Source organism: Eucyclogobius newberryi, unplaced genomic scaffold (genome assembly GCF_026437365.1).
Source record: "Eucyclogobius newberryi isolate DKJ021-1_F unplaced genomic scaffold, fEucNew1.0.hap1 SCAF_12, whole genome shotgun sequence".
NCBI lineage: Eukaryota > Metazoa > Chordata > Actinopteri > Gobiiformes > Gobiidae > Eucyclogobius > Eucyclogobius newberryi.
In genome coordinates, this window is record NW_027315746.1 from 4070051 (window position 1) to 4097347 (window position 27297).

Here is a 27297-nt window from a genome sequence, read left to right on the forward strand (position 1 = left end):
AGGTGAAGACTGTGGATTGGCCCATCAACCAGAGGAAACAGGAACAGGGAACATTACAGTCAAACACACAACAGGGAGGACGGGGGCCGGAATAGTGGGTTGAATTTCATAAAATCTCCAGAGCTCTCTCTGCTCTAACTGAACCCAGTGTGTCCAGTTACACGTCTGATGCAGATTTCTCTTTTTACAGGTCTGTGTTCTAAGGTTCAGGGAGAAGTGAAGACTTGTCTGGTACAGAAGTTCAGCCGTGTGTGTGAGGGCATCGCTAAAGAAGGAAACTCCTCTGAACTGAAGCAGATCTTCACAGAGCTGTACATCACAGAGGGAGAGGCCACAGAGCAACATGAGGTCAGACACATCGAGACCAGGAAACCGGCCTCTGCAGAGACCGCCATCAAGTGTGAAGACATGTTTAAACTCCCAATCGGAGAAGAACCAATGAGAGCACAGACAAAGGGACCAATCAGAGTCGTGCTGACGAAGGGCGTGGCTGGCGTGGGGAAAACGGTGCTGACTCAGAAGTTCAGTCTGGACTGGGCTGAAGGTAGGACCAACCAGGAGCTCCAGCTGCTGTTCCCGTTCACTTTCAGGGAGCTCAATGTGCTCAGAGACACACAGTTCAGCCTGGTGGAGCTGCTGCACCACTTCTTCAGTCCATCCAACGCTCTCTGCAGCTTCCAACAGCTCCAGGTGCTCTTCATCTTTGACGGTCTGGACGAGTGCAGACTTCCTCTGGACTTCAGCCAAACCCGGGTCCTGAGCGACCCCATAGAGTCCGTCTCAGTGGACGTGCTGCTGGTAAACCTCATCAGGGGGAGCCTGCTTCCCTCCGCTCGCCTTTGGATAACCACGCGCCCCGCAGCGGCCAATCAGATCCCTGAGTGGTGCGTCTCCATGGTGACAGAGGTGCGAGGGTTCGCCGACCCGCAGAAGGAGGAGTACTTCAGGAAGAGGTTCAGAGACGAGCGGCAGGTCAAACTTGTTCTCTCCCACATCAAGAGCATCCGCAGCCTCCACATCATGTGTCACATCCCGGTCTTCTGCTGGATCCTCTCCACAGTTATACAGAAGCTTCTGGAACAAACAGAGGAACCAGAGCTGCCCCGGACTCTCACACAGATGTACGTCCACTTCCTGGTGGTGCAGGCCAAAGTAAAGAACATCAAGTATCACCAGGGATCAGGGACAGACCTTCACTGGACTCCAGAGACCAGGGAGATGGTGCAGTCTCTGGGAAAAGTGGCCTTTGAGCAGCTGCAGAAAGGAAACCTGATCTTCTACGAGTGTGACCTGAGCGAGTGTGGGCTGGACGCTGCAGCGGCCTCAGTGTACTCCGGAGTGTTCACACAGGTCTTTAGAGAGGAGCCAGGGCTGTACCAGGATAAGGTCTACTGCTTCATCCATCTGAGTGTGCAGGAGTTTCTGGCTGCTCTTCACGTCCATCAGACCTTCTTCAGCTCTGGAGAGAACCTGCTGTCCTCATCAAACTCTTCTGAAGAAGCCTTCTTTAGCTCTGCTGTGGACCAGGCCTTAAAGAGTCCAAACGGACACCTGGACCTGTTCCTGCGCTTCCTCCTGGGCCTGTCTCAGCCGACCAATCAGAGGCTGCTGCAGGGTCTGCTGACTCACACAGGAAGTGGCTCTCAGACCAATCAAGAGACATTAAAATACCTTAAACAGAAGCTCAATGATGAGGGTCTGTCTACAGAGAAAAGCCTGAACCTGTTCCACTGTCTGAACGAGCTGAACGACCACAGTCTGGTGCAGGATATCCAAAACACCCTGAGAGAAGGACGCCTGAAGGCAGATGAACTTTCTCCTGCTCAGTGGTCAGCATTGGCATTTCTCTTACTATCCACAGACTCAGACCTGGAGGAGTTTGACCTGAGGAAATACTGTCCCTCAGAGAAGGCTCTGCTGAATCTGCTGCCGGTTATCAAGGCCTCCACCAAAGCCATGTGAGTACAAACTACACTGTGGCAGAGTGGTTAACACTCTCAACTCTAAGTCTACCCTAAATCCAAATGGCAGAACATTCCAGGGTGATGTGTCCAACAAAAGCAGCTAAAATGTGAAAACACTGGTACATAAACATGTCCTCGAGGCCATATAATCCTAAAGTTCAACTACACACAGACTTTCATAAGGTCCACTTCCTCCAGCAGCATCACTGAAGCACAAATCAGACTGACATTGTCCAAACGGACCTCATAGTTGACACTTTGTTCACGATCAGGTGTGAGTGCGCTCTAATCTCCCTCTCTGTCCTCAGTCTGTCCGGCTGTAACCTGACAAACAGCATCTGTGGTCCTCTGGCCTCAGTCCTCAGCTCCTCCAGTCTCACACACCTCGACCTGAGTCAAAATGACCTCCAGGACTCAGGAGTGGAGCTGCTGTGTGATGGACTGAAGAGCGCCCCCTGCAGACTGGAGACTCTCAGGTTGGATCAACTACACTTTGCTCTTCCAGTGTTTGTTTGTCTATTAGTCTATTGACATTTCTATTCTATTCATCATAATAACTTGCATTTAAAATTATTTTTAAGTTTGTGTACTGCTTCAATACTATTACTGCAATGACTATTTCGGGGCATAATAAATAAAAATGTATTTTCCCCAGATTGAGTACTTGTGGCCTGTCCTCTCTCAGCTGTGGTCCTCTGGCCTCAGTCCTCAGCTCTTCCAGTCTCACACACTTCGACCTGAGTCAAAATGACCTCCAGGACTCAGGAGTGGAGCTGCTGTGTGATGGACTGAAGAGCGCCCCCTGCAGACTGGAGACTCTCAGGTGAGACACTCCCATCATGCACTCTGCCCCTTGTGTCCACATGAGTGTAATGCTGTGTGTCTTTAGGCTGTCTGGATGTCTGGTCTCAGAAAGGGGCGGGGCCTATCTGGCCTCAGCTCTAAGCTCCACCCACTGCCATCTAAGAGAGTTAGACCTGAGCTACAACCATCCAGGACCCTCAGCAGAGAGACTGACCGCACTACGGGACGATCCACACTGCCCCCTGCAGTCAGTCAGGTGAGACCACACTGCCCCCTACAGTCTGTCAGGTGAGACCACACTGCCCCCTACAGTCTGTCAGGTGAGAACACACTGCCCCCTACAGTCTGTCAGGTGAGACCACACTGCCCCCTGCAGTCTGTCAGGTGAGACCGCACTGCCCCCTACAGTCTGTCAGGTGAGACCGCACTGCCCCCTACAGTCTGTCAGGTGAGACCGCACTGCCCCCTACAGTCTGTCAGGTGAGACCGCACTGCCCCCTACAGTCTGTCAGGTGAGAACACACTGCCCCCTACAGTCTGTCAGGTGAGACCACACTGCCCCCTACAGTCTGTCAGGTGAGACCACACTGCCCCCTACAGTCTGTCAGGTGAGGGCCCTGGTTCAGGGGTTGGTCCAGGTTCTGGTCTAAACTAGACTTGTGTTTTCCAGGTTGGATCCTTCTGGAAAGCGCTGGATGGTTCCAGGTCTTAGAAAATGTGAGTAGTATTTTATTTGGTACAACTTCACATGTAGAAGACTCACAGCTGTAGATCTGATGTTTTTATTTGAACTTATCGACACATTTAGAGGTTTGACAAGCAGCAACTTCCACAAACATCAGACTGAAACTGTTTCACTGGAGGAACTGTCCAACTTTACATTTGAACTAGGGCGATCTTTACATTCATCTTTATTCTCCTAATCTTACAGGTAAATATGATAATACCTTATTATTATAAGACAGATTTATGACGGCGTCTTCTTTATCCTGAGCTTTCGCTCTCGTACTCGTCTGTCGTCATGAATTGGACTTGGAAACATATTGTCCTGCTCCGACGCCTCGGCCGCCGCTCACACTTTGCCCGTCTGTTTGTGCTGCAGTTTGTGGCATCTGTAGTCAAGGGGTAAATGCAAAAGAAGAAGTCAGAATCAGAATTAGAATCAGAAAAGGTTTATTGTCAATGAACATAATTCACAAAATAGGAACTTGCTTTGGTGATTCGGTGCAACATCAAACGATGAACAATGATAAAACAACATATATAAGATGAAAAAGCCCCTGAAGGCTTGGGCCCTGGACACGGCAGACGGGACAAACAATGTCTTAAAAGGTCGTGTTCTTGGTGGCAGTGAGAGGAGGCTGTTGCTGCGGTTACTCCTGAGCCCACATTGTTGAGTTACTCCTGATGCCCTGGTCCTCCTCCACCACAGCTCCCACAGACTCCACCCTTTCCCCCGTCACACAGACACATGTATGTTTGAGTATGGGATCAGAACCTGTGACTAGATGGGCTCCATACAAGTGCATATGGTCCTCACGTGGTCCACACGCAGCGGTCACTGCTAATGTTAAGGCTGAAGTCCAGAGCAGCAGAAACACTGAGGAGCTGTGAGTACAATGTGCCTGGGCACCATCGGCTCAGCTCTGCAGACGTCACATGATCTATGCTCTTTTTCTCTTCAAAACTACACGTTTATTACTGTTTATTGTGTTTTCATGCCAATTAAAGCTGAAAATAAAGAAGAAATAAATAAGTAGGAGTCACTTTTGAATAAGGCTGATTTCACCACTAGATGGCGCACTCAGAGGACATGTCATGTATTAATGTAAGAAATGTCTTTGACTTGTTTTTGTTCATCCTTTCTACAAATAATAATGGATTCATATCACAAAGAGATATTGACGTGTCTCAATCATTATTTAATATGACACAGTCACGTTTGGACCTTTGACTTTTTTAATTGAATGTAAGACACAAAGACATATTGTATCAGACACAAATAAACACTGATATGTTTATGTCTGAGACACAATTAGGCTGCGTTTTACATATTAACTGTTACTCAAGATATATTAATATATCATTTAATATGAATTAAAAGGTCCAAACAGCTTTAGGGCAGAATAAATAAATAATGGGAAGAATCACACTAATATCCCTAATAACCCTTTGTAATAATCAAAGATGATCTCATCATTTTTCATCATAAATGATATTAATTCTCAGTCATATTCAGCAGAGTTTTGTTATTGAGACTTTAGTTCTAGTGAAAAATCACTGCAAATCTATCAGAAGGTAATACATATAAATTATAAATGTTTTGGCAGATTTTTTCACATCAATTCTCATTTATAAACATGAACGTTGAAATGACTTGACATGATTGACATTTTCTTTTTAAATCTGTCGTTTTGCTTGTGAGAGTTTGATCTTTTTGTCACATTCAGAGTTCCTGTGGTGACCACTGGGGGCAGTGTTTCTGGATGTGGACATGAATATAAATCTGATCCTGAATCAATAAAGTTGTGTATTTTGATTGTTCTTTTACAATCCATGTGTGTGAGAGACTTAAGCGGCAGTAGACGAGTCAAAGGAGTCAAAAGTCACTTATTGGTGAAAGAAGAAGGCTAAAGTTCAACAATCTGGTGTCTCCACAACATAGTAAATGTGCTGTACTTTGACTTGATAGAATCTTGTGTTTTTACAGCCGTGTGTCACGACCGGCTCGTCTCGCTCCGTGAGGACTCGGGAAATGCGTGTGCCTTGGCGCTCCGGTCTAAAACAAGTCTAAAAACTAAAGTAAAAAGGGCCTAAAGAGTCTTTTAGTTGGAGCAAATATCCACACTGTGTCCACGGACATCTCCCCTGAACACCACGCCCACTTTTAAACTGTCAATCATGTCATCTCAACGTTCATGTTTATAAATGAGAATTGATGAGAACAAATCTGTCTTTGAATAAATGTGGATTTTGAGAGGCTCCAAAGCAGAATGTGGAACGTCTGAAAAACATCCACATTCACAGGTGAAGAAAGCACAGTTTAGGTCGTCCACCAATGATTTATTCACAAATATATAAATGCACATCTCATTTGACCTGCATCAATCCATCAATGTGTCTGTCACAGTGAGTGTGATGCTCTGAAGCTGTGGACCACTTTAAAACACTATTCTGCAATATTCATATTGAAACTGTCGTCATGGAATTAAACTGGAGCCAAATTCAGCTTTGTGTTCTTCATGTTTTATAAAGGCTCAAGATCAGACTAAACTAAGGGTCAAAACATGAAATATAGGAAGATCAGATCGGTATCAGATCAGTATCGGATCAGTATCGTAAAGAACAAACATTAAAGATCAGTATTGGATCTGGAGCCGCACAAACTGAACGTCCCAGTTCAAAACACTGATGAGGTTTTGAGCCAAACTAAACATGTTGAAGCTGATCACACATGAGCTGAGCCTCCAACCACCTCATTATCATTGATTTACCTTTGAGAAGAAACAGGACTTTCACACTTCATATTTACTCTCACTAACCTGTTTAAATCATCACATTTTAAATGTGTCTTTGTGTTTCAGATCACTGTGAGCTCACTCTGGATCCAAACACGGCACACGGAAGACTCCATCTGTCTGAGGACAAACGGACTGTGAGATTCTCTGAGTCAGAACAAGTTCCAGATCATGAGGACAGGTTCATACACTGGTGGCAGGTCCTGGCCTCCTCCGGCCTGAGGGGGCGCTGTTACTTGGAGGTGCAGTGCTGGGGGGAGGTTGATGTAGCAGTGAGTTACAGAGGAATCAGACGGAGAGGAAAGAGTGAGAAGTGTGAGTTTGGATTCAATGATCAGTCCTGGAATCTGAGGATCTGGGGAGGAAAATATTATTTTATGCACAATGAGAAAGAAAGACCTGAGTTTATGTCAAGTTTGAGAAGATATAAGCTGTCACCTCTGTTTCCTTCATACACCTCCAGAGTGGGCGTGTTCCTGGACTCTGAGGCTGGAGCTCTGTCCTTCTATAAGGTCCTCTCTGGTGGAGAACTGTCCCACCTCCACACCTTCAGCTCCTCCTTCACTGAGCCTCTGTTTCCTGGGTTTGGACTGAGGTGGTTAAACAGTTCAGTGTCTCTGGTGAAGCTGAGCACACAGCGCCCCCTGGAGGACTGACACTTCAGGTCCTGTTAGTCTGGTCTCACCCCAAACACAAACACATTTAGAAAAAACATTTAACTTCAATGAGCATTTTATTATTCATATTATTTTGTCGAGATTATTTTAGTGTTCGACGAATCAAACAATTATTTCTGTTTTACATTGGAACGCTTCAAAAAGGAATTTGTCAAATCTGACTAAACTCTCATGGAGTCAGAAACTGTCACTCATTCTCAAACATTTTATCATTATTATTATTATTATAGTTTTATGTTTTCAAAAGTCCCAGGACAAAATGGTATTTACTCCCTGAACATTTGTGATGAAATGTTTTGCTTCATGTTTAATAAATGTATTTAATATTTCTTTGATTTTCAGGATGAATTGACTGATGATGGTTGACATTTTGCTGATGATGTGATTTATAATAAAAGAGGGTTTCATAATAATCACTGGATATTGTCTCTTTTTCGGACCATTCTCTGTGAACCCTAGAGATGTGTGAAAATCCCAGTAGATCAACAGTTTGTGAAATACTCAGACCAGCCCGTCTGGCACCAACAACCACGCCACCTTCAAAGTCACTTCAATCACCTTTCTTCCCCGTCCTGATGCTGCTTTGAACTGCAGCAGATCCTCTTGACCAAGTCTACAGCCTAAATGCATTGAGCTGCTGCCGTGTGATTGGCTGATGAGACATTTGCGTTAACGAGCAGTTGGACAGGTGTACCTAATAAAGTGGCCGATAACTCAGCAGCGTCCACACAAAGAGCCCTCATTACAGGGGTCACCTTAGACTGTATTAGATCCTGTTTAACCGTGTTGGTCAGAGATCCTGGGAGAGACTGGACACTCTGTTTAGATCTTCTTTGGCTACAGCAGATCTGATATTTGGCACAGAATTCACACACAATGTTCTTCTTTCTCCACGAACAGCGTTAGAAAAGCTCTGGTGGAGAAAGGTCCATCTCCTGTTCACAAGTACATATCTGTTATTCCACGTGGGAGAGTTGTGCGCTTGAACTTGTGTTTGAAGAGGAGTTTTTCATCAAGAAGGACCTGCAGATGAAAATGTCCCACTCACGTCTCAAGAGGAAGTCAAGACCACACAACTTTATCAATATTAAACTGTGAATATAGTAGCAGAGAGAGCGCACTGGACTTTAGTCGCTCCAGGTCCATTTCTTTTTAGTTCTTTTCTATATTTCTGAGTTTGGATTTGTGAATATGACATTTTTCCAGAATGACCAGAAGGTTTATAATGTAACGTTTGTTCAGATTGTTGTAAAAAAGCAAAGAGCTCGTCTCGAAACGGAAAAGTCAAGTTTGGGCGTTAGATTTATGAATGAACCTGACACGACATTTCCAGAAGGTGGCAGTGTTGGGACATGAGCAGAAGAGTTACTGTTTCAGACTTTGACTGACAGAATGTACCACGTGTGTATTTATATACCTGTGTGAGTATTTGGGGGCGTGGCCTCTGACCTCACAGTCCAACAGTCCACTCGTTTTCATGGTCTATGGGTGTGACACAGATTCTGCTCCGCTTTGATTTCACATTTTAGAGACGTTTATGGAGTTTTAAGAAGCAGAAAAACCAAGAAGCGACACAACGTGAGTGACTTTAATCCACCGCCTCTTTTATACCTCTTTTATACCTCTTTTATATCTCTTTTGTATCTCTTTTATACCTCTTTTATACCTCTTTTGCCATCACAAGACTTAAAGACTGAATCTCTCTGAACATAAATGAGATGGTGGAGCAAAGGTCAGAGTCTCTTCTTAAAGAATTCCAAAGGTGCAAAAGGAGGTTCTGAGCTCACAAAAAGCCTGAAGAAGATGATTGTGGACACGTGTGAGTCTGTGGATCCAGAGACCAGCAGTGTCTCCACTTACTGGGGGACGTTTGACACAGAGTTGGACAGAAGAGCGATAAGACCCCAAATAAAAACCATGAGACGGCTCGTGTGGAAATCAGCTCTTTTATGTGTGTTTCTTTATTAAACATTTGGTCATTTGAACTGTTTTGGTGAATAAATGACGGACTTTAGATCTTTGAAAAGATGAAGTTACTGATTGTTCATTTGCTGAGGTTCAATAGGGCGGAGCACGCCTCAACCGCCGCTATCGCACTGAACAGAAGGAACTGTTCAAAATCATATTCATCCCAAAGAGATGGATCATTCTCAATATTGAGGAGGAGAAATGTACTTTCATTATTTGCAACATCTATAACGTGTGAATAAATGATCAGAATTGAGAAAGGAATCCCAGGGGGCGTGTCTAATCGTAGCAGGTGATTTCAAACATGCACCAAATGATTTAGTGGATCAAATACCTCCCAGAAGAGTTTTGACCTCCACATTTAAAAGCACAGAACGAACGAGCGACTAAATGTGACGGACATTTGGCACTTTCTAAATCTGATATCAAGGAATATTCTGGGCATAATTCCAATCGATCAAAGTGTGTCATAATTATGCCCCATTCTCTGACCGTCAGCTGACCTCAGGCTGGTGCAGAAGAGAACCAGATATTAGAGGCTTCTGGAAGTTGAATGTGAATCTATTGAACGATGATGTGTTTTGTCAAATGGTTGAAGATTATTCCAGAATATTCCCAGTGTAAAAGTTGCGGTGAAGAGGAGGAAGTAGAAATGAAAGGCTTAAAAGACGAGACGGCTGAAGGTGCTTTTGTGACATCGACGTGTAAATGGAGAGAATATGGGGAAAACTCAAGCTTCTTCTACAGAAAAAAGGAACCAAAAAAGAAATGGTGTGAATGACCTAAAAGTAACTGACAAAGTGTTATTATCTAAGTCTCTAGATATTCTGAAATATGTTGAATCCTTTTGTCAAAAAAGTGAAATCAGTCAGATTCTCAACCAGATGTTTCACGATAACGATCGTGGAATGACAGGAAGTGGAAAAAAGCCCTAAAAAAAGGCCAATTGCCCGGTGTGATGGGTCTCCAGGGGGTTTTAATGCTCCATTCTGGGACATGATTGAAAAGCCATTGTTTAAAGCGCTTAATCAATGTGTCACCTTGGGAGAAATGTCAGCTTCAGTGAAACAAGGCGTGATCTGCCTGATCCCTGAACCCCAAAAGGATCCGCTGATGATTGAAAACTGGCGTCCAATCACACGCTTCAATACAGAGTGTAAAATACTGGCCTCAGTTTATGCCAAACGTCTTAAATCTGGCCTTTCGGACATAAACGAGGCACAAACTGGCTTCATGAAAAACCCTCACATTAGTTCCAATACCAGACTGTGTTAGATGGACCTGATGATGCAACGCTGACTCCCAAGACTTGATCCTGTTTTTAGGTCTTTACCAGGCTTTTGACACCAGAAAACATGACTTTCAACCGACAAAATTGCGATTCTGGGATAAAACGTTATAATGTTGAGCAAAACTTCAAATATATTCATCTTAACTGCATTTTAGTTCAACGAGTCGTCCAATTATCAAAGTATTTCAGATAAAATTGTGTTAAAAGTTTGAGTTTGTCTGAATTCTTCAGTCGAATTTGACAGTTACAAAATGGCGGCTGAAACAGAACGTCAGTTACTCACGTTGATGAGACTTCAGCAGTGGCGGCTGGTGCTGCTAAATATAGGGGGCGCTATTTGACATGAGCGTGTTTTGGTTTTTTTAAATGTCTAAAATTTAATATTTAACATTGACTGTTTAAATACATATTTTAAATCCACATTTACAACTGAATTAATTAAATAAACTCACTTTATTTCCACTTTTGGATGATGTATGATGATACAATGACTTAGAGGCAAATTCCATTTGTGAGAAAATACATTTGACATAAAATGACATTTTACACTTTATAAAATATCAGATTGTAAAGATCAAATCAAACATCAGTGATACTGTCACTTCTACTGCAGAGTAACAATTACTACAGGACGAGAATATAAAAAACAAACAATTGTTGGTGTTTCATAAAACAGCTTCTAAGTGGCATTAGTTACTCTGAACTACATGTGTAACATTTACATTTGTATATTTAATCACAGACATTATTGTTTTATGGAAAGTTAAAGACGTGTCATTTATAACATTCTTTCATGGGTTTTCTAAAAACCAAAACATGTTTTTATGAAAATAAGTTAAGTGATACTTAATGCTTAGCGTGAGCCTTATCAAGGTAATAAACTAATAAAAACACTCCTCTTTAGTGTTTGTTGTCAAGGTAACGGAGTTTGACACATCACATGATATGAAATCAGGGTAAACCGTGTAGCTTCATGGTGTAACTGCTACGTTAAATTGGGCGGCGGACTTTGCCCCTCACTCGCCATTTCCCTGTGGCATTTCCCATAGTGACGAAGTCACTTTTGATATTGATTTAATTGGCTAAAAATCCCCATTTTCCAAAATCCTCGCTTTTCAAACCGCCCCACGGGAACGAAAGAGACACTCGGCGTGCTGACACAGTATCATATATATTTATATATGTTATTCTTTCACACATTTAAACTAATACAAATATAAGATAATTCTTAAGAGAATCATAAGGTTGAGCTTTATCCTGGACTAATGCCACAGTCTGGGTTATTCTTATGGACGTCTCTTGTTCAGTTTGATCATTTTTCTAAAAGCCTCTCCAAATATATTAGAGCGTTTAAATCCATTGAGACGGAATGATCCTCATCAGAGTCAATTTATTCTAGATTTGATGATTATTGATGTGGTCAAACAAGTCATTTATTCACAAATGACTCACTGTGACTCTAGAGAGCAGCTTTATCACATCAAACTTTCTGACTCATAAAGTACATTTAATGTGACACAAACAGCCAGATGAAAGGCACTTTACGTTGTATTTAAATGACTTATTTCTATATGTGACCACTGTGTTTCCCATGAATAAAGGAAACTTTAGTGTGAGTAAAGTGAGCTCAGTCTCAGTCACTGTTTCCTGTGCTTTTCCTCAGGTCCATGATGAGTGACTCTGTGAAGGAGCCGCCTCCAGGGGGCAGCACTGATCCACCGTGAGTCTGACTCTTCACACTTTAGACAGTTACAGTTCAGTGAAGCAGCAGCAGCTTTAACAACAGCTGTGACTGTGTTTTACAGGTCCAGACCCAGGAATCTGTCCTTAAAGAGTGACCGCTCTAAAGATCCACCTCCAGAGTTTAAAGAACCAGGACCAGATTCAGAGTAAGACCCCAGAACCTTCTCATGTGCAGTTCAGAGTTCCTATAACCATAAGAGAGAGTGACACTTTTACTAAAAATGAATGTAATTTATGTCAAACTCTCATTATTGCTGTGTATTTAAGGTCAAAGGAATAAAGGAGGATTTTTCGCATGTGCACTCATCCCCTGCGGAGGCACATCAAAGCCTCGTTGCAACACGTGCGTTTGTTTATTAGCGCGACGGATCACGTCGCGTCTCTCGTCTCCGTAGATTTCCGTCTCTTCTGAGCTCAAACTGTCTTTCTCTGTCTTAATGTTGTCCTGTACACAGAGGGAACTATATTATGATAGATCCATGCGCTTAGACACAGCGAAACGTGCTGCTGTCCTGGAGACGAGCCAGAAAGAGGCTGCAGGTGAGCAGTAGGTGCGTTTTATGATTGATACGTGGCAGGACTAATCGGCCGTCCACGCCACGAGGAAATGAGACTCAGATTTGGGCCAAAAAATCGTCCATTACGCCTTTAATTGAGGCATTTATAGTAAAAGTGCATGTGTTTTATTTGATGAGTTTATATTTCTGGAGGCTGTGGGGGGCGTGAACAAGATAAGATAAGATATAACTTTATTGTCCACACATGGGGAAATGTTGGTGTTACAACGCAGTAGATACAGGGGGAAAGGACAGATAACTTATAGGAAGTTTAACAAACACTCTTAATAGAAGAACTCTTATGTACAAAAACAAAAACTCTTATTAACAAAACTCCTCTCATATCTTAATAGGGACTGGAGAGAAGAAAATAAAGATAAAATATAATAATAATAATACAAATAAAAATAGCTGGCATAAGACAAATAATACTACTAATAATGGTAAAGTAAACACTCTTATTTACATCAGTTATATGCACATGAATGACATTAATTACGTGTGAGTGTGACAGTAATTGCACAAGTGATCTGTTCTTCTGTATCTACCTCTGTATCTTCCTGCGTTGCACCAATGAAATTTCCCCATGTGGGACAATAAAGGAATATCTTATCTTATCTTATGAATGTGACGGTATTGCACATGGTTAAGTCAGTATTGCACGTGTTCAGGGCTAGCACGTCTCCTTCACACAGCGAGGGTGGATCAGGCACTGAAGCTTCTCTCCAGAGTGGACAGAGTGTCCTGCTCATGGTCCAGCATAGATGTGAGTTTAGCCAGGACCCTCCTGTCCCCCACCTCCTGCACCGAGTCCAGAGCACAGCCCAGGACGGAGCTGGACGTCTTGATGACTTAGTCCAGCTTCTTCCTCTCCCTCTCTGTGATGCTGCTGCTCCAGCAGGCCACGCCTACAGGAGCTGATGCCACCACAGAGTCGTAGAAGGTCTTCAGGAGTGGCCCTGTCACTCCAAAAGACCTGAGTCTCCTCAGGAGGTAGAGCCGACTCTGGCTCTTCCTGTACAGTGCGTCTGTGTTATGAGTCCAGTCCAGTTTGTGGTTCAGATGAACATCAGGTACTTGTATGAGTCACTCTCTCAATGTCCCGTCCCTGGATGTTCACTGGTGAGGGGGCAGTGGGGTGGCCTCTGCGGAAGTCCACCACCATCTCCTTGGTCTTCCCCGCGTTGATGAGGAGGTGGTTCCACTGACACCAGTCCACAAAGTCCTGCTCCAGTCCTCTGTACTCCGCATCATCGTCGTCTGTGATGAGTCCGATGATGGCAGAGTGGTCAGAGAACTTCTGCAGGACACAGCTGTCCGTGTCATGTCTGAAGTCTGCAGTGTAGAAGGTGAAGAGAAAGGGCGCGAGGACAGTGCCCTGGGGCGCCCCCACACTGCAGGTCCGAGTGTCAGACACACAGTCCCGGGCTCTCACTAACAATCCCCTAAAGGGATCGCAGCAGAAACAGTTTGAGAAGCTCTGGTGTATGGACTGGATGGTTAGAACCTTCTGCAGTTTATTCTGTGACTGAGCTGATGTTTCCAGGTCCAGACAGAGCCACCTGTCCTTAAAGAGTGACCGCTCCAGACGTCAACCTCCAGCGTTTAAAGAACCAGGACCAGATTCAGAGTAAGTCCCAGAAGAACCTTCTCTAAATCCTGTTTCTTTAAAGACGTTTTTCTCAACACCTGTCGCTCCTGTTGCTCCTGTCGGGGGTTTGTTGGCTCTGATGTTCTGCAGTGGACAGAGTGTAATGTTGTATCATTGGTTTGTTTGTCCCACAGAGAGGAGAGCGCAGAGGGCCCCAGAGGAGACTGTGACCTGGACTCTGTTTTCAAGGTTTGTACCAAAAGCGTCACATGGTCAGAAACATTTAGAGGAGATTCCACCTGCAGAGTGGATCCCAGGGCCTGACCTGCTCCTCTGTGTTCTCTGTGTTTCAGCGTCTGGAGGAGCAGGTCCTGGATTATGTCAAACAGCAGCTGCAGAGGCTCCACAGGCTCCTGGCCTCAGATTACCCAGAATGCTCTGGGAGTGAGGAGGAGGAGTCGAGCAGAGAGGCGGTTCTGACCATCACCCTGGACTTCCTGAGGAGGATGGACCAGGAGCAGCTGCTCCAGCATCTGCAGAACAGTAAAGCCACGTTTCCACTGATGCTAACTTATATGTGGCGCCTTAGCAACACAAAGCTAGCAAAGCACATTAGCAACACAAAGCTAGCAAAGCACGTTAGCCACACAAAGCAGGCAAAGCACGTTAGCAACAGCTGTTTTCTGTTTGTCGCAGCACGGCACTCTGCGTAGAGGCTTTGCACTGAAGTCAAACATTTTGGGGGCTGAGTACCCAAGTACTGAGAGTGGCTTTTGCACTTGGTTTTCAGCTCATTTGTTATTTCGAGCCCTTTAAACATCTTGTCAAAGGTATAATTCAGTTTTTATATTAGATTTTGTATTTGTTATATTTGTGTAACGTCTGCTGCTCAGCGCCCTGAGCATGGAGCAAACCGTTCCAAAGAACTCTAAACCGGTCTGAGGGGCCGGGGCCAGTCCAAACGTGGCTTAAGAACTCTGTGAAGGTGTGAGGGTCTTGGGTCCAGCTACAACAGAGTGTGGCAGCCCCTCACAGTTAAAGCTCCTTTAAAGTGGAGCTAACCTAAATCAAACACTGTTCTAGTCCCTGTGGTGTTTGAAGTGTCTATAATCCCTCAGAGCGGGGACTTTACTCACCTGAAAGCAGCACGTGTCGTGAGACAAACTAGCTTTAGATATTAGGTTTTGTCACGGCGGAGCAGCCGAACAGTCCACCAGAGGCTTCAGGACCCTCTGTGTGTTGGACAGTCAGGTGACCAGAGGGGCGGAGCTCCAAATGCACCATTCTTCTGTTGTAATACGAATATGAAAACTATTTACCTTTGGTTTCATCAAAACAATTAGAAATAAACATGATCTACATGTCACACTCAACATTTCATAATGTATCTAGGGATGTGTACCGCTACGACGGACCGGATCTGGACTTGTAAAAACCCCGGTGATTCGGTTCTGGACTCATAAAAAAATATTGCACTCACATACTATATCCTTTTCATTCTAGAATCTAAACCATCTTAAACCTTCCATTGATCGCGAAATTTGCGCTGGACGTAAACATTGCCATGCGCCGCCGTCAATAGCGCACACGGACCCTAATTAGTGACGCACCCGTCTTCCGGGCAGAAGTTAAAGCCGGTGAAATAAGTTTAAAGATGCGAGAGACGGGAGCGCCTGGTACGTGTCGAGCTGCAGAACCGTGTGTCCACATGTGAACATTGAAGTGAAGCCGGTGAGATCGCTGGCTTTATCTGAACTGTTTAAGCTGTGGCCGCCGCGTGCCATGTTGTGATGGTTAAAGGGGCGGGGTCAGCTTGGTCTTGTCTGGGTTGTGCTTTGGGCTTTGTGTAAATATGAATGAAATAACTTAAGTGTTATGTTGTGGTGTGATATATTTGGCATTAAGTAAATACAAAGGAAAGTCAAAGTAATATTGCTTAATTGCTGCATTCATTAATTGGAGTTTATATTTTGTATTTGTATTCTACAGTTGTTAAATCTGGTCTGGTGTTTAATGCTGCTAATATGATGTATTATTTTGATGTGTTGTGTAAAATATTTTCATATTCTACTTTTGATACTGCTAAGTTGATGCTTTATAGTGATTCAAGTTGACTTTTATACTAGTTTTTATAACTCTGTTATTTTACACTGTTATTTCATTATTTACACTGGTGTTTTGTCTGTTTGAAGGTTTTTACCTGACTTTTGATGCCAATGGATCTGTAACATTAAAGATGGAAATGTGTCTAAAGGCAAAACATTGTATCAGATGAAACAGCTGCTTTGACCCTTGACCCAGACTGAATCTGTCAACAATACTCAACATGCTCTTGTTCCTCAAGTAAAGCACATGAATGTGTGTTAACTGTTAGTTAAGCTATAGTTTAGCAGCTAGCTCGTAGCTAGTAGCTTGTGATTTGTAAGTTGTAACTTCTGTTAAAAACTGTGAATAAACCAGACAAGTTGAGTTTATTTCAATCTGCAGTTAAGCCTTGTGTTTGATAGTCGTCCTTGTTCAAGTGTCTTCAGCATAATTAAGCCAAGTAGCTTGTGTTATGCTGTTATAACATTATGCAAATATGGGATGGTTTAGGTCCGAACCTAATGAGTCCGGACCTAAACCTAAAGCTCTGGATTCGAATCCGGACTTGAACCTGAACATGGGTTTAGGTCTGCATCACTACTGATAGTCCATTAAAGGACTGATTGTAAACAAAGAGGCTAGTTTGATAGAAAACAAAAAGGTTTAGTTTCTGTTGAAACCAATAACACCTTTTCATTAGGAGGTCCCGCCCAGTGGGCAGGGCCTACCCAGAGTAGGATAAATATCTCTTTGGAACGATTGGACAAAAAGTCTCTGGCCCATTTGATAATGCCTCCATTAACACCGAGGTCCATGAGCCTGTTCAGTCAAATATGTACACGCATAGAACTGAAAGCTGATGTAAAGTCCACAAAGAGGATTCTAGCATAATGGTCAGGGGCCTGAAGGTGCTTTGCTAAGGTGTTATATAGAGTGATAGCTGCATCTTCTGTACTTCTGACTTTCATATGCAAACTGTTAGATGTCCAAACAGTTGGATATAGACGACATGATGTTTTTACTCACAGTTTGCTCCACACTCTTACATCAAATGAAGGTCAGTGTTATTGGGTGAAAATCATTCAGTTCAGATGCTCCAGGTTTTTAGGTACAGGTGTGACCAGTGTATTTTGCCTTCTCATTTATTTCAATGACTCACGGAGGCGGCTGGTTTGGTCTGACAGCAGTTTATTATCTGCACAAGATAAAACAAGAGTCGTGCATTGGCTTTTCAGTGGACATTCACCATGTGCTCTGTCATCTTGTCTCGAGTCCTCCATTACAGTGAGTCCTACATTACAATATGTAATATGACCCATTGTTAATGTAGCTTTCGTGATCGTATAATGCAATAATTTTATTTCTAATCAATTGAAAATATCTTAATGCAATTTGTCTGTCATTTTTTTCTTTTCTTTTGTGTGTGAGTGAAACACCCTCAAATCAACATCATCGACATCAAAAACAACATTTCAACATAAAACATTTCCCACACATTTACATACCTGCACAAGATAAAACAAGAGTGAATTGGCTTTTCAGTGGACATTCACCATGTTCTCTGTCGTCTGCGGAGACAGCGGTTTGTTAGCCGCTAACTAGCTCGTTAGAAAAACACGGTCAAATCATATATACTGCGAGTTTACGTCAGCAGAAGACGGTAAAAATAAGATAAATACAACACTCATACAATTACTAGTTTAGCTGCACAATGACTACACATGAATGAATTACACATTTTATCCACTCCAATTCATGGACATGTTATCTCGTCTTGAGTCCTCCATTACAGTGAGGAGAGCTCTAGAGAGTTCTCGCGATATCAGTACAGGTACAAGTGTAGGTACAAACAGGTACCAGAAGATGGCAGTGCGCCTTAATATGCTGGGATTTAACGCGCTCATATCAACTATGTTACATAGGCACAAGGAAGAAGATTTGATGCTAAAGCACAAATCTACACACCTTTTTCAGTGTTCTCGCTGAGGGGTTTTATCATGGCGGGGCGCCATGCCAAAAAGATACTGCGAGTTTTTTATATAACGCGATCATATAGTTAAGAAAGTTACACTCGATAACAGACGACTTCCATTCTGGTCCCAAATGTTTATTTGGCTCCTGTTCTGCGAGAGCGTCTGTGGCAGTCGTGGGTGAAAGTGATGGACCTGTTTTCTCACACACAGACACACAAAAACGGGATAGTGACAATTCACGAACGTAAATTTCAATTGACCGAGAACCTATAGGCAATATTCAGGTATGAAAAGAGTGATCATAATAGGATATTAAGATCACAAGCGCCGTAGTACTTTTTGCTCGCGCTGCCTACGGCGCTAGTACGGTTTGTCCCACCGACATCCTTCAACCTCAGCCCAGCGAGAACATTGCTTTTTACTGACTGAACTAGTCTATTGTAAGTCTATTTTATTACCTAAATTATACTTGCATATCAGCATTAAATGTCAGGTGATGAGCTACAGCTGTTATTGGCTGAAAAGGACTGATCAGAGCTCTCTTATCTGGATTCAAATGTTTCTGCTGTTTCAAAGTGTGCGTGTTACAACTGCGAGTGTAAAAGAAGTAATAAAACCAAGATGTTCAATGGTGAGATAAAGTTTGTTCAATAAACAGGAACACAAAGGTAAATGAACAAACACAGACATGACTAAGAAAACAAGTTAAGTGTCTCTAAAAGGTACGAGTCACAGGACAAACAAAACAAAGGCCCATGAACAGAATCAAAGTGACAACTTAAAAGGAGACACATAACAAACAAACAAACTACAAATGTCTCAAAACACAAAGTCAGGCACTACCACCACAGCCCTGATGAACGAGAAGACAAATGGCCTTGTGCAGCTGCAACACGTGTCTTTAAATACTGGGAGTCGCTGCAGGTGAAGACTGTGGATTGGCCCATCAACCAGAGGAATCAGGAAGTAGAAAAAAGAAACCAACTTGTCCCTTGTTACAGCCGTGTTGGGAAGGGAACATTTACAGTCAAACACACAACAGGGAGGACGGGGGCCGTAACAGTGGGTTTAATTTCATAAAATCTCCAGAGCTTTCTCTGCTCTAACTGAACCCAGTGTGTCCAGTTACACGTCTGATGCAGATTTCTCTTTTTACAGGTCTGTGTTCTAAGGTTCAGGGAGAAGTGAAGACTTGTCTGGTACAGAAGTTCAGCCGTGTGTGTGAGGGCATCGCTAAAGAAGGAAACTCCTCTGAACTGAAGCAGATCTTCACAGAGCTGTACATCACAGAGGGAGAGGCCACAGAGCAACATGAGGTCAGACACATCGAGACCAGGAAACCGGCCTCTGCAGAGACCGCCATCAAGTGTGAAGATATGTTTAAACTCCCAATCAGAGAAGAACCAATGAGAGCACAGACAAAGGGACCAATCAGAGTCGTGCTGACGAAGGGCGTGGCCGGCGTGGGGAAAACAGTGCTGACTCAGAAGTTCAGTCTGGACTGGGCTGAAGGTAGGACCAACCAGGAGCTCCAGCTGCTGTTCCCGTTCACTTTCAGAGAGCTCAATGTGTTCAGAGACACACAGTTCAGCCTGGTGGAGCTGCTGCACCACTTCTTCAGTCCATCCAACGCTCTCTGCAGCTTCCAACAGCTCCAGGTGCTCTTCATCTTTGACGGTCTGGACGAGTGCAGACTTCCTCTGGACTTCAGCCAAACCCGGGTCCTGAGCGACCCCACACAGTCCGTCTCAGTGGACGTGCTGCTGGTAAACCTCATCAGGGGGAGCCTGCTTCCCTCCGCTCGCCTTTGGATAACCACGCGCCCCACAGCGTCCAATCAGATCCCTGCTGAGTGCATCTCCATGGTGACAGAGGTGCGAGGGTTCGCCGACCCGCAGAAGGAGGAGTACTTCAGGAAGAGGTTCAGAGACGAGCGGCAGGTCAAACTTGTTCTCTCCCACATCAAGAGCATCCGCAGCCTCCACATCATGTGTCACATCCCGGTCTTCTGCTGGATCCTCTCCACAGTTATACAGAAGCTTCTGGAACAAACAGAGGAACCAGAGCTGCCCCGGACTCTCACACAGATGTACGTCCACTTCCTGGTGGTGCAGGCCAAAGTAAAGAACATCAAGTATCACCAGGGATCAGGGGCAGACCTTCACTGGACTCCACAGACCAGGGAGATGGTGCAGTCTCTGGGAAAAGTGGCCTTTGAGCAGCTGCAGAAAGGAAACCTGATCTTCTACGAGTGTGACCTGAGCGAGTGTGGGCTGGACGCTGCAGCGGCCTCAGTGTACTCCGGAGTGTTCACACAGGTCTTTAGAGAGGAGCCAGGGCTGTACCAGGATAAGGTCTACTGCTTCATCCATCTGAGTGTGCAGGAGTTTCTGGCTGCTCTTCACGTCCATCAGACCTTCTTCAGCTCTGGAGAGAACCTGCTGTCCCCATCAAACTCCTCTGAAAAAGCCTTCTACAGCTCTGCTGTGGACCAGGCCTTAAAGAGTCCAAACGGACACCTGGACTTGTTCCTGCGCTTCCTCCTGGGCCTGTCTCTGCCGACCAATCAGAGGCTGCTGCAGGGTCTGCTGACTCACACAGGAAGTGGCTCTCAGACCAATCAAGAGACAGTAAAATACCTTAAACAGAAGCTCAATGATGAGTGTCTGTCTACAGAGAAAAGCCTGAACCTGTTCCACTGTCTGAACGAGCTGAACGACCACAGTCTGGTGCAGGATATCCAAAACACCCTGAGAGAAGGACGCCTGAAGGCAGATGAACTTTCTCCTGCTCAGTGGTCAGCCTTGGCCTTTCTCTTACTATCCACAGACTCAGACCTGGAGGAGTTTGACCTGAGGAAATACTGTCCCTCAGAGAAGGCTCTGCTGAATCTGCTGCCGGTTATCAAGGCCTCCACCAAAGCCATGTGAGTACAAACTACACTGTGGCAGAGTGGTTAACACTCTCAACTCGAAGTCTACCCTAAATCCAAATGGCAGAACATTCCAGGGTAATGTGTCCAACAAAAGCAGCTAAAATGTGAAAACACTGGTACATAAACATGTCCTCGAGGCCATATAATCCTAAAGTTCAACTACACACAGACTTTCATAAGGTCCACTTCCTCCAGCAGCATCACTGAAGCACAAATCAGACTGACATCGGCCAAACGGACCTCATAGTTGACACTTTGTTCACGATCAGGTGTGAGTGCGCTCTAATCTCCCTCTCCGTCCTCAGTCTGTCCGGCTGTAACCTGACAAACAGCATCTGTGGTCCTCTGGCCTCAGTCCTCAGCTCCTCCAGTCTCACTCACCTCGACCTGAGTCAAAATGACCTCCAGGACTCAGGAGTGGAGCTGCTGTGTGATGGACTGAAGAGCGCCCCCTGCAGACTGGAGACTCTCAGGTTGGATCAACTACACTTTGCTCTTCCAGTGTTTGTTTGTCTATTAGTCTATTGACATTTCTATTCTATTCATCATAATAACTTGCATTTAAAGTTATTTTTAAGTTTGTGTACTGCTTCAATACTATTACTGCAATGACTATTTCGGGGCATAATAAATAAAAATGTATTTTCCCCAGATTGAGTACTTGTGGCCTGTCCTCTCTCAGCTGTGGTCCTCTGGCCTCAGTCCTCAGCTCTTCCAGTCTCACACACTTCGACCTGAGTCAAAATGACCTCCAGGACGCAGGAGTGGAGCTGCTGTGTGATGGACTGAAGAGCGCCCCCTGCAGACTGGAGACTCTCAGGTTAGATCAGCTACACTTTGCTCTTTCAGTGTTTGTTTTTTATTAGTCCATTTACATTTCTATTCTATTCGTCTGAATAACTTGCATTTAAAGTTATTTTTTGTTACAAAGTTTGTGTACTACTGCAATACTATTTTTTACTATTTCGGGGCATAATAAATAACAATGTATTGTCCCCAGATTGAGTACTTGTGGCCTGTCCTCTCTCAGCTGTGGTCCTCTGGCCTCAGTCCTCAGCTCCTCCAGTCTCACACACTTCGACCTGAGTCAAAATGACCTCCAGGACTCAGGAGTGGAGCTGCTGTGTGATGGACTGAAGAGCGCCCCCTGCAGACTGGAGACTCTCAGGTGAGACACTCCCATCATGCACTCTGCCCCTTGTTTCCACATGAGTGTAATGCTGTGTGTCTTTAGGCTGTCTGGATGTCTGGTCTCAGAAAGGGGCGGGGCCTATCTGGCCTCAGCTCTAAGCTCCACCCACTGCTATCTAAGAGAGTTAGACCTGAGCTACAACCATCCAGGACCCTCAGCAGAGAGACTGACCGCTCTACGGGACGATCCACACTGCCCCCTACAGTCTGTCAGGTGAGACCACACTGCCCCCTGCAGTCTGTCAGGTGAGACCACACTGCCCCCTACAGTCTGTCAGGTGAGACCACACTGCCCCCTGCAGTCTGTCAGGTGAGAACACACTGCCCCCTACAGTCTGTCAGGTGAGACCACACTGCCCACTACAGTCTGTCAGGTGAGACCACACTGCCCCCTGCAGTCTGTCAGGTGAGACCACACTGCCCCCTACAGTCTGTCAGGTGAGACCGCACTGCCCCCTACAGTCTGTCAGGTGAGACCACACTGCCCCCTGCAGTCTGTCAGGTGAGACCACACTGCCCCCTACAGTCTGTCAGGTGAGACCACACTGCCCCCTACAGTCTGTCAGGTGTGGGCCCTGGTTCAGGGGTTGGTCCAGGTTCTGGTCTAAACTAGACTTGTGTTTTCCAGGTTGGATCCTTCTGGAAAGCGCTGGATGGTTCCAGGTCTTAGAAAATGTGAGTAGTATTTTATTTGGTACAACTTCACATGTAGAAGACTCACAGCTGTAGATCTGATGTTTTTATTTGAACTTATCGACACATTTAGAGGTTTGACAAGCAGCAACTTCCACAAACATCAGACTGAAACTGTTTCACTGGAGGAACTGTCCAACTTTACATTTGAACTAGGGCGATCTTTACATTCATCTTTATTCTCCTAATCTTACAGGTAAATATGATAATACCTTATTATTATAAGACAGATTTATGATGGCGTCTTCTTTATCCTGAGCTTTCGCTCTCGTACTCGTCTGTCGTCATGAATTGGACTTGGAAACATATTGTCCTGCTCCGACGCCTCGGCCGCCGCTCACACTTTGCCCGTCTGTTTGTGCAGCAGTTTGTGTCATCTGTAGTCAAGGGGTAAATGCAAAAGAAGAAGTCAGAATCAGAATTAGAATCAGAAAAGGTTTATTGTCACTGAACATAATTCACAAAATAGGAACTTGCTTTGGTGATTCGGTGCAACATCAAACGATGAACAATGATAAAACAACATATATAAGATGAAAAAGCCCCTGAAGGCTTGGGCCCTGGACACGGCAGACGGGACAAACGATGTCTTAAAAGGTCGTGTTCTTGGTGGCAGTGAGAGGAGGCTGTTGCTGCGGTTACTCCTGAGCCCACATTGTTGAGTTACTCCTGATGCCCTGGTCCTCCTCCACCACAGCTCCCACAGACTCCACCCTTTCCCCCGTCACACAGACACATGTATGTTTGAGTATGGGATCAGAACCTGTGACTAGATGGGCTCCATACAAGTGCATATGGTCCTCACGTGGTCCACACGCAGCGGTCACTGCTCATGTTAAGGCTGAAGTCCAGAGCAGCAGAAACACTGAGGAGCTGTGAGTACAATGTGCCTGGGCACCATCGGCTCAGCTCTGCAGACGTCACATGATCTATGCTCTCTTTCTCCTCAAAACTACACGTTTATTACTGTTTATTGTGTTTTTATGCCAATTAAAGCTGAAAATAAAGAAGAAATAAATAAGGAGTCACTTTTGAATAAGGCTGATTTCACCACTAGATGGCGCACTCAGAGGACATGTCATGTATTAATGTAAGAAATGTCTTTGACTTGTTTTTGTTCATCCTTTCTACAAATAATAATGGATTCATATCACAAAGAGATATTGACGTGTCTCAATCATTATTTAATATGACACAGTCACGTTTGGACCTTTGACTTTTTTAATTGAATGTAAGACACAAAGACATATTGTATCAGACACAAATAAACACTGATATGTTTATGTCTGAGACACAATTAGGCTGCGTTTTACATATTAACTGTTACTCAAGATATATTAATATATCATTTAATATGAATTAAAGCGCTCCGTGAGGACTCGGGAAATGCGTGTGCCTTGGCGCTTCAGTCTAAAACAAGTCTTAAAAACTAAAGTAAAAAGGGCCTAAAGAGTCTTTTAGTTGGAGCAAAATCTGATCCTAAATCAATAAAGTTGTGTATTTTCCAATCCAATCCAATCCACTTTATTTATACAGCACGATTTACACAACCAGAGTGTTCCAAAGTGCTTCACAGCAGGTAAAAGACTACAGAGGCATAAATAGGATAAAAGTAATAAAATAAGATATAAAAACAAAATCAAATAGAAAATTAAATCAAACAAACACACTAAAATCAATGGAATAAAAATAAACAAAATAAAATAAATATAAAGGTGCTGCCCTCCCAACACATATAAAACATACAATCAACACACTACATGGAGTTAAAAGCCAGAGAAAACAGATGTTTTTAGAAGCGATTTCAAAAGAGGCTTTTCTTATGGGGAGTGGCACTTTGTTCCACTGGAGCTGCCACTGCAAAGGCTCGTTCACCTCTGACCTTTAGCCCGTGGCACTGCCAGGAGCTGGTCAGCTGACCTGAGGGAACGGCTGGGAGTGTAGGGGTGTAGCAGCTCGGAGAGGTCAGGAGGGGCAGGACCATTTAAGGCTTTAAACGTAAATAAAAGAGTTTTAAAATGAATCCTAAAATGGACGGGCAGCCAGTGGAGTGAAGCTAAAATAGGAGAAATGTGCTCATATTTTCTTGTTCCAGTTAAAAATGTTGCTTGTTCTTCTACAATCCATGTGTGTGAGAGACTTAAGAGGCAGTAGACGAGTCAAAGGAGTCAAAAGTCACTTATTGGTGAAAGAAGAAGGCTAAAGTTCAACAATCTGGTGTCTCCACAACATAGTAAATGTGCTGTACTTTGACTTGATAGAATCTTGTGTTTTTACAGCCGTGTGTCACGACCGGCTCGTCTCGCTCCGTGAGGACTCGGGAAATGCGTGTGCCTTGGCGCTCCGGTCTAAAACAAGTCTAAAAACTAAAGTAAAAAGGGCCTAAAGAGTCTTTTAGTTGGAGCAAATATCCACACTGTGTCCACGGACATCTCCCCTGAACACCACGCCCACTTTTAAACTGTCAATCATGTCATCTCAACGTTCATGTTTATAAATGAGAATTGATGAGAACAAATCTGTCTTTGACTAAATGTGGATTTTGAGAGGCTCCAAAGCAGAATGTGGAACGTCTGAAAAACATCCACATTCACAGGTGAAGAAAGCACAGTTTAGGTCGTCCACCAATGATTTATTCACAAATATATAAATGTACATCTCATTTGACCTGCATCAATCCATCAATGTGTCTGTCACAGTGAGTGTGATGCTCTGAAGCTGTGGACCACTTTAAAACACTATTCTGTAATATTCATATTGAAACTGTCGTCATGGAATTAAACTGGAGCCAAATTCAGCTTTGTGTTCTTCATGTTTTATAAAGGCTCAAGATCAGACTAAACTAAGGGTCAAAAACATGAAACATAAGAAGATCAGATCGGTATCAGATCGGTATCGGATCAGTATCATAAAGAACAAACATTAAAGATCAGTATTGGATCTGGAGCCGCACAAACTGAACGTCCCAGTTCAAAACACTGATGAGGTTTTGAGCCAAACTAAACATGTTGAAGCTGATCACACATGAGCTGAGCCTCCAACCACCTCATTATCATTGATTTACCTTTGAGAAGAAACAGCACTTTCACACTTCATATTTACTCTCACTAACCTGTTTAAATCATCACATTTTAAATGTGTCTTTGTGTTTCAGATCACTGTGAGCTCACTCTGGATCCAAACACGGCACACGGAAGACTCCATCTGTCTGAGGACAAACGGACTGTGGAACTCTCTGAGTCAGAACAAGTTCCAGATCATGAGGACAGGTTCACACACTGGTGTCAGGTCCTGGCCTCCTCCGGCCTGAGGGGGCGCTGTTACTGGGAGGTGCAGTGCAGGGGGAACGTTGATGTAGCCGTGAGTTACAGAGGAATCAGACGGAGAGGAAAGAGTGAGAAGTGTGAGTTTGGACTCAATGATCAGTCCTGGAATCTGAGGATCTGGGGAGGAAAATATTATTTTATGCACAATGAGAAAGAAAGACATGAGTTTATGTCAAGTTCGATAAGAGATGCGCTGTCATCTCAGTTATCTCCATTCACCTCCAGAGTGGGCGTGTTCCTGGACTCTGAGGCTGGAGCTCTGTCCTTCTATCAGGTCCTCTCTGGTGGAGAACTGTCCCACCTCCACACCTTCAGCTCCTCCTTCACTGAGCCTCTGTTTCCTGGGTTTGGACTGAGGTGGTTTGACAGTTCAGTGTCTCTGGTGGAGCTGAGCACACAGCGCCCCCTGGAGGACTGACACTTCAGGTCCTGTTAGTCTGGTCTCACCCCAAACACAAACACATTTAGAAAAAACATTTAACTTCAATGAGCATTTTATTATTCATATTATTTTGTCGAGATTATTTTAGTGTTCGACGAATCAAACAATTATTTCTGTTTTACATTGGAACGCTTCAAAAAGGAATTTGTCAAATCTGACTAAACTCTCATGGAGTCAGAAACTGTCACTCATTCTCAAACATTTTATTATTATTATTATTATAGTTTTATGTTTTCAAAAGTCCCAGGACAAAATGGTATTTACTCCCTGAACATTTGTGATGAAATGTTTTGCTTCATGTTTAATAAATGTATTTAATATTTCTTTGATTTTCAGGATGAATTGACTGATGATGGTTGACATTTTGCTGATGATGTGATTTATAATAAAAGAGGGTTTCATAATAATCACTGGATATTGTCTCTTTTTCCGACCATTCTCTGTGAACCCTAGAGATGTGTGAAAATCCCAGTAGATCAACAGTTTGTGAAATACTCAGACCAGCCCGTCTGGCACCAACAACCACGCCACCTTCAAAG

At 44.0% G+C, this 27297-nt stretch overlaps 2 protein-coding genes across 2 annotated transcripts; both read left to right on the forward strand.

Annotated features, from left to right (window-relative positions):
- On the forward strand, positions 1-26957 carry LOC140355716 (uncharacterized). Its single transcript, XM_072440372.1, has 14 exons — positions 1-1958; positions 2273-2440; positions 2650-2787; positions 2854-3015; positions 11886-11942; positions 12028-12111; positions 14308-14362; positions 14467-14656; positions 19330-21097; positions 21412-21579; positions 22107-22274; positions 22341-22511; positions 22926-22972; positions 26145-26957. The coding sequence occupies exons 1-14, from the start codon at positions 169-171 to the stop codon at positions 26732-26734; spliced, it is 5556 nt and encodes a 1851-aa protein (XP_072296473.1). The 5' UTR covers positions 1-168; the 3' UTR covers positions 26735-26957.
- On the forward strand, positions 6144-7357 carry LOC140355947 (stonustoxin subunit beta-like). The gene has a single exon (XM_072440610.1). The coding sequence runs from the start codon at positions 6334-6336 to the stop codon at positions 6940-6942; it is 609 nt and encodes a 202-aa protein (XP_072296711.1). The 5' UTR covers positions 6144-6333; the 3' UTR covers positions 6943-7357.
- Positions 26958-27297: the final 340 nt, after the last annotated feature.

Excerpts from the sequence above, each read along its gene's own strand:
- LOC140355716 (XM_072440372.1), top strand. The coding sequence starts at position 169 with ATGCAGATTTCTCTTTTTACAGGTCTGTGTTCTAAGGTTCAGGGAGAA. Across the intron at positions 3,016-11,885 it reads GATCCACACTGCCCCCTGCA|GTCCATGATGAGTGACTCTG; the intron begins GTCAGTCAGGTG and ends GCTTTTCCTCAG. Across the intron at positions 22,512-22,925 it reads TGCCCCCTACAGTCTGTCAG|GTTGGATCCTTCTGGAAAGC; the intron begins GTGAGACCACAC and ends TGTGTTTTCCAG.
- LOC140355947 (XM_072440610.1), top strand. The coding sequence starts at position 6,334 with ATGTGTCTTTGTGTTTCAGATCACTGTGAGCTCACTCTGGATCCAAAC.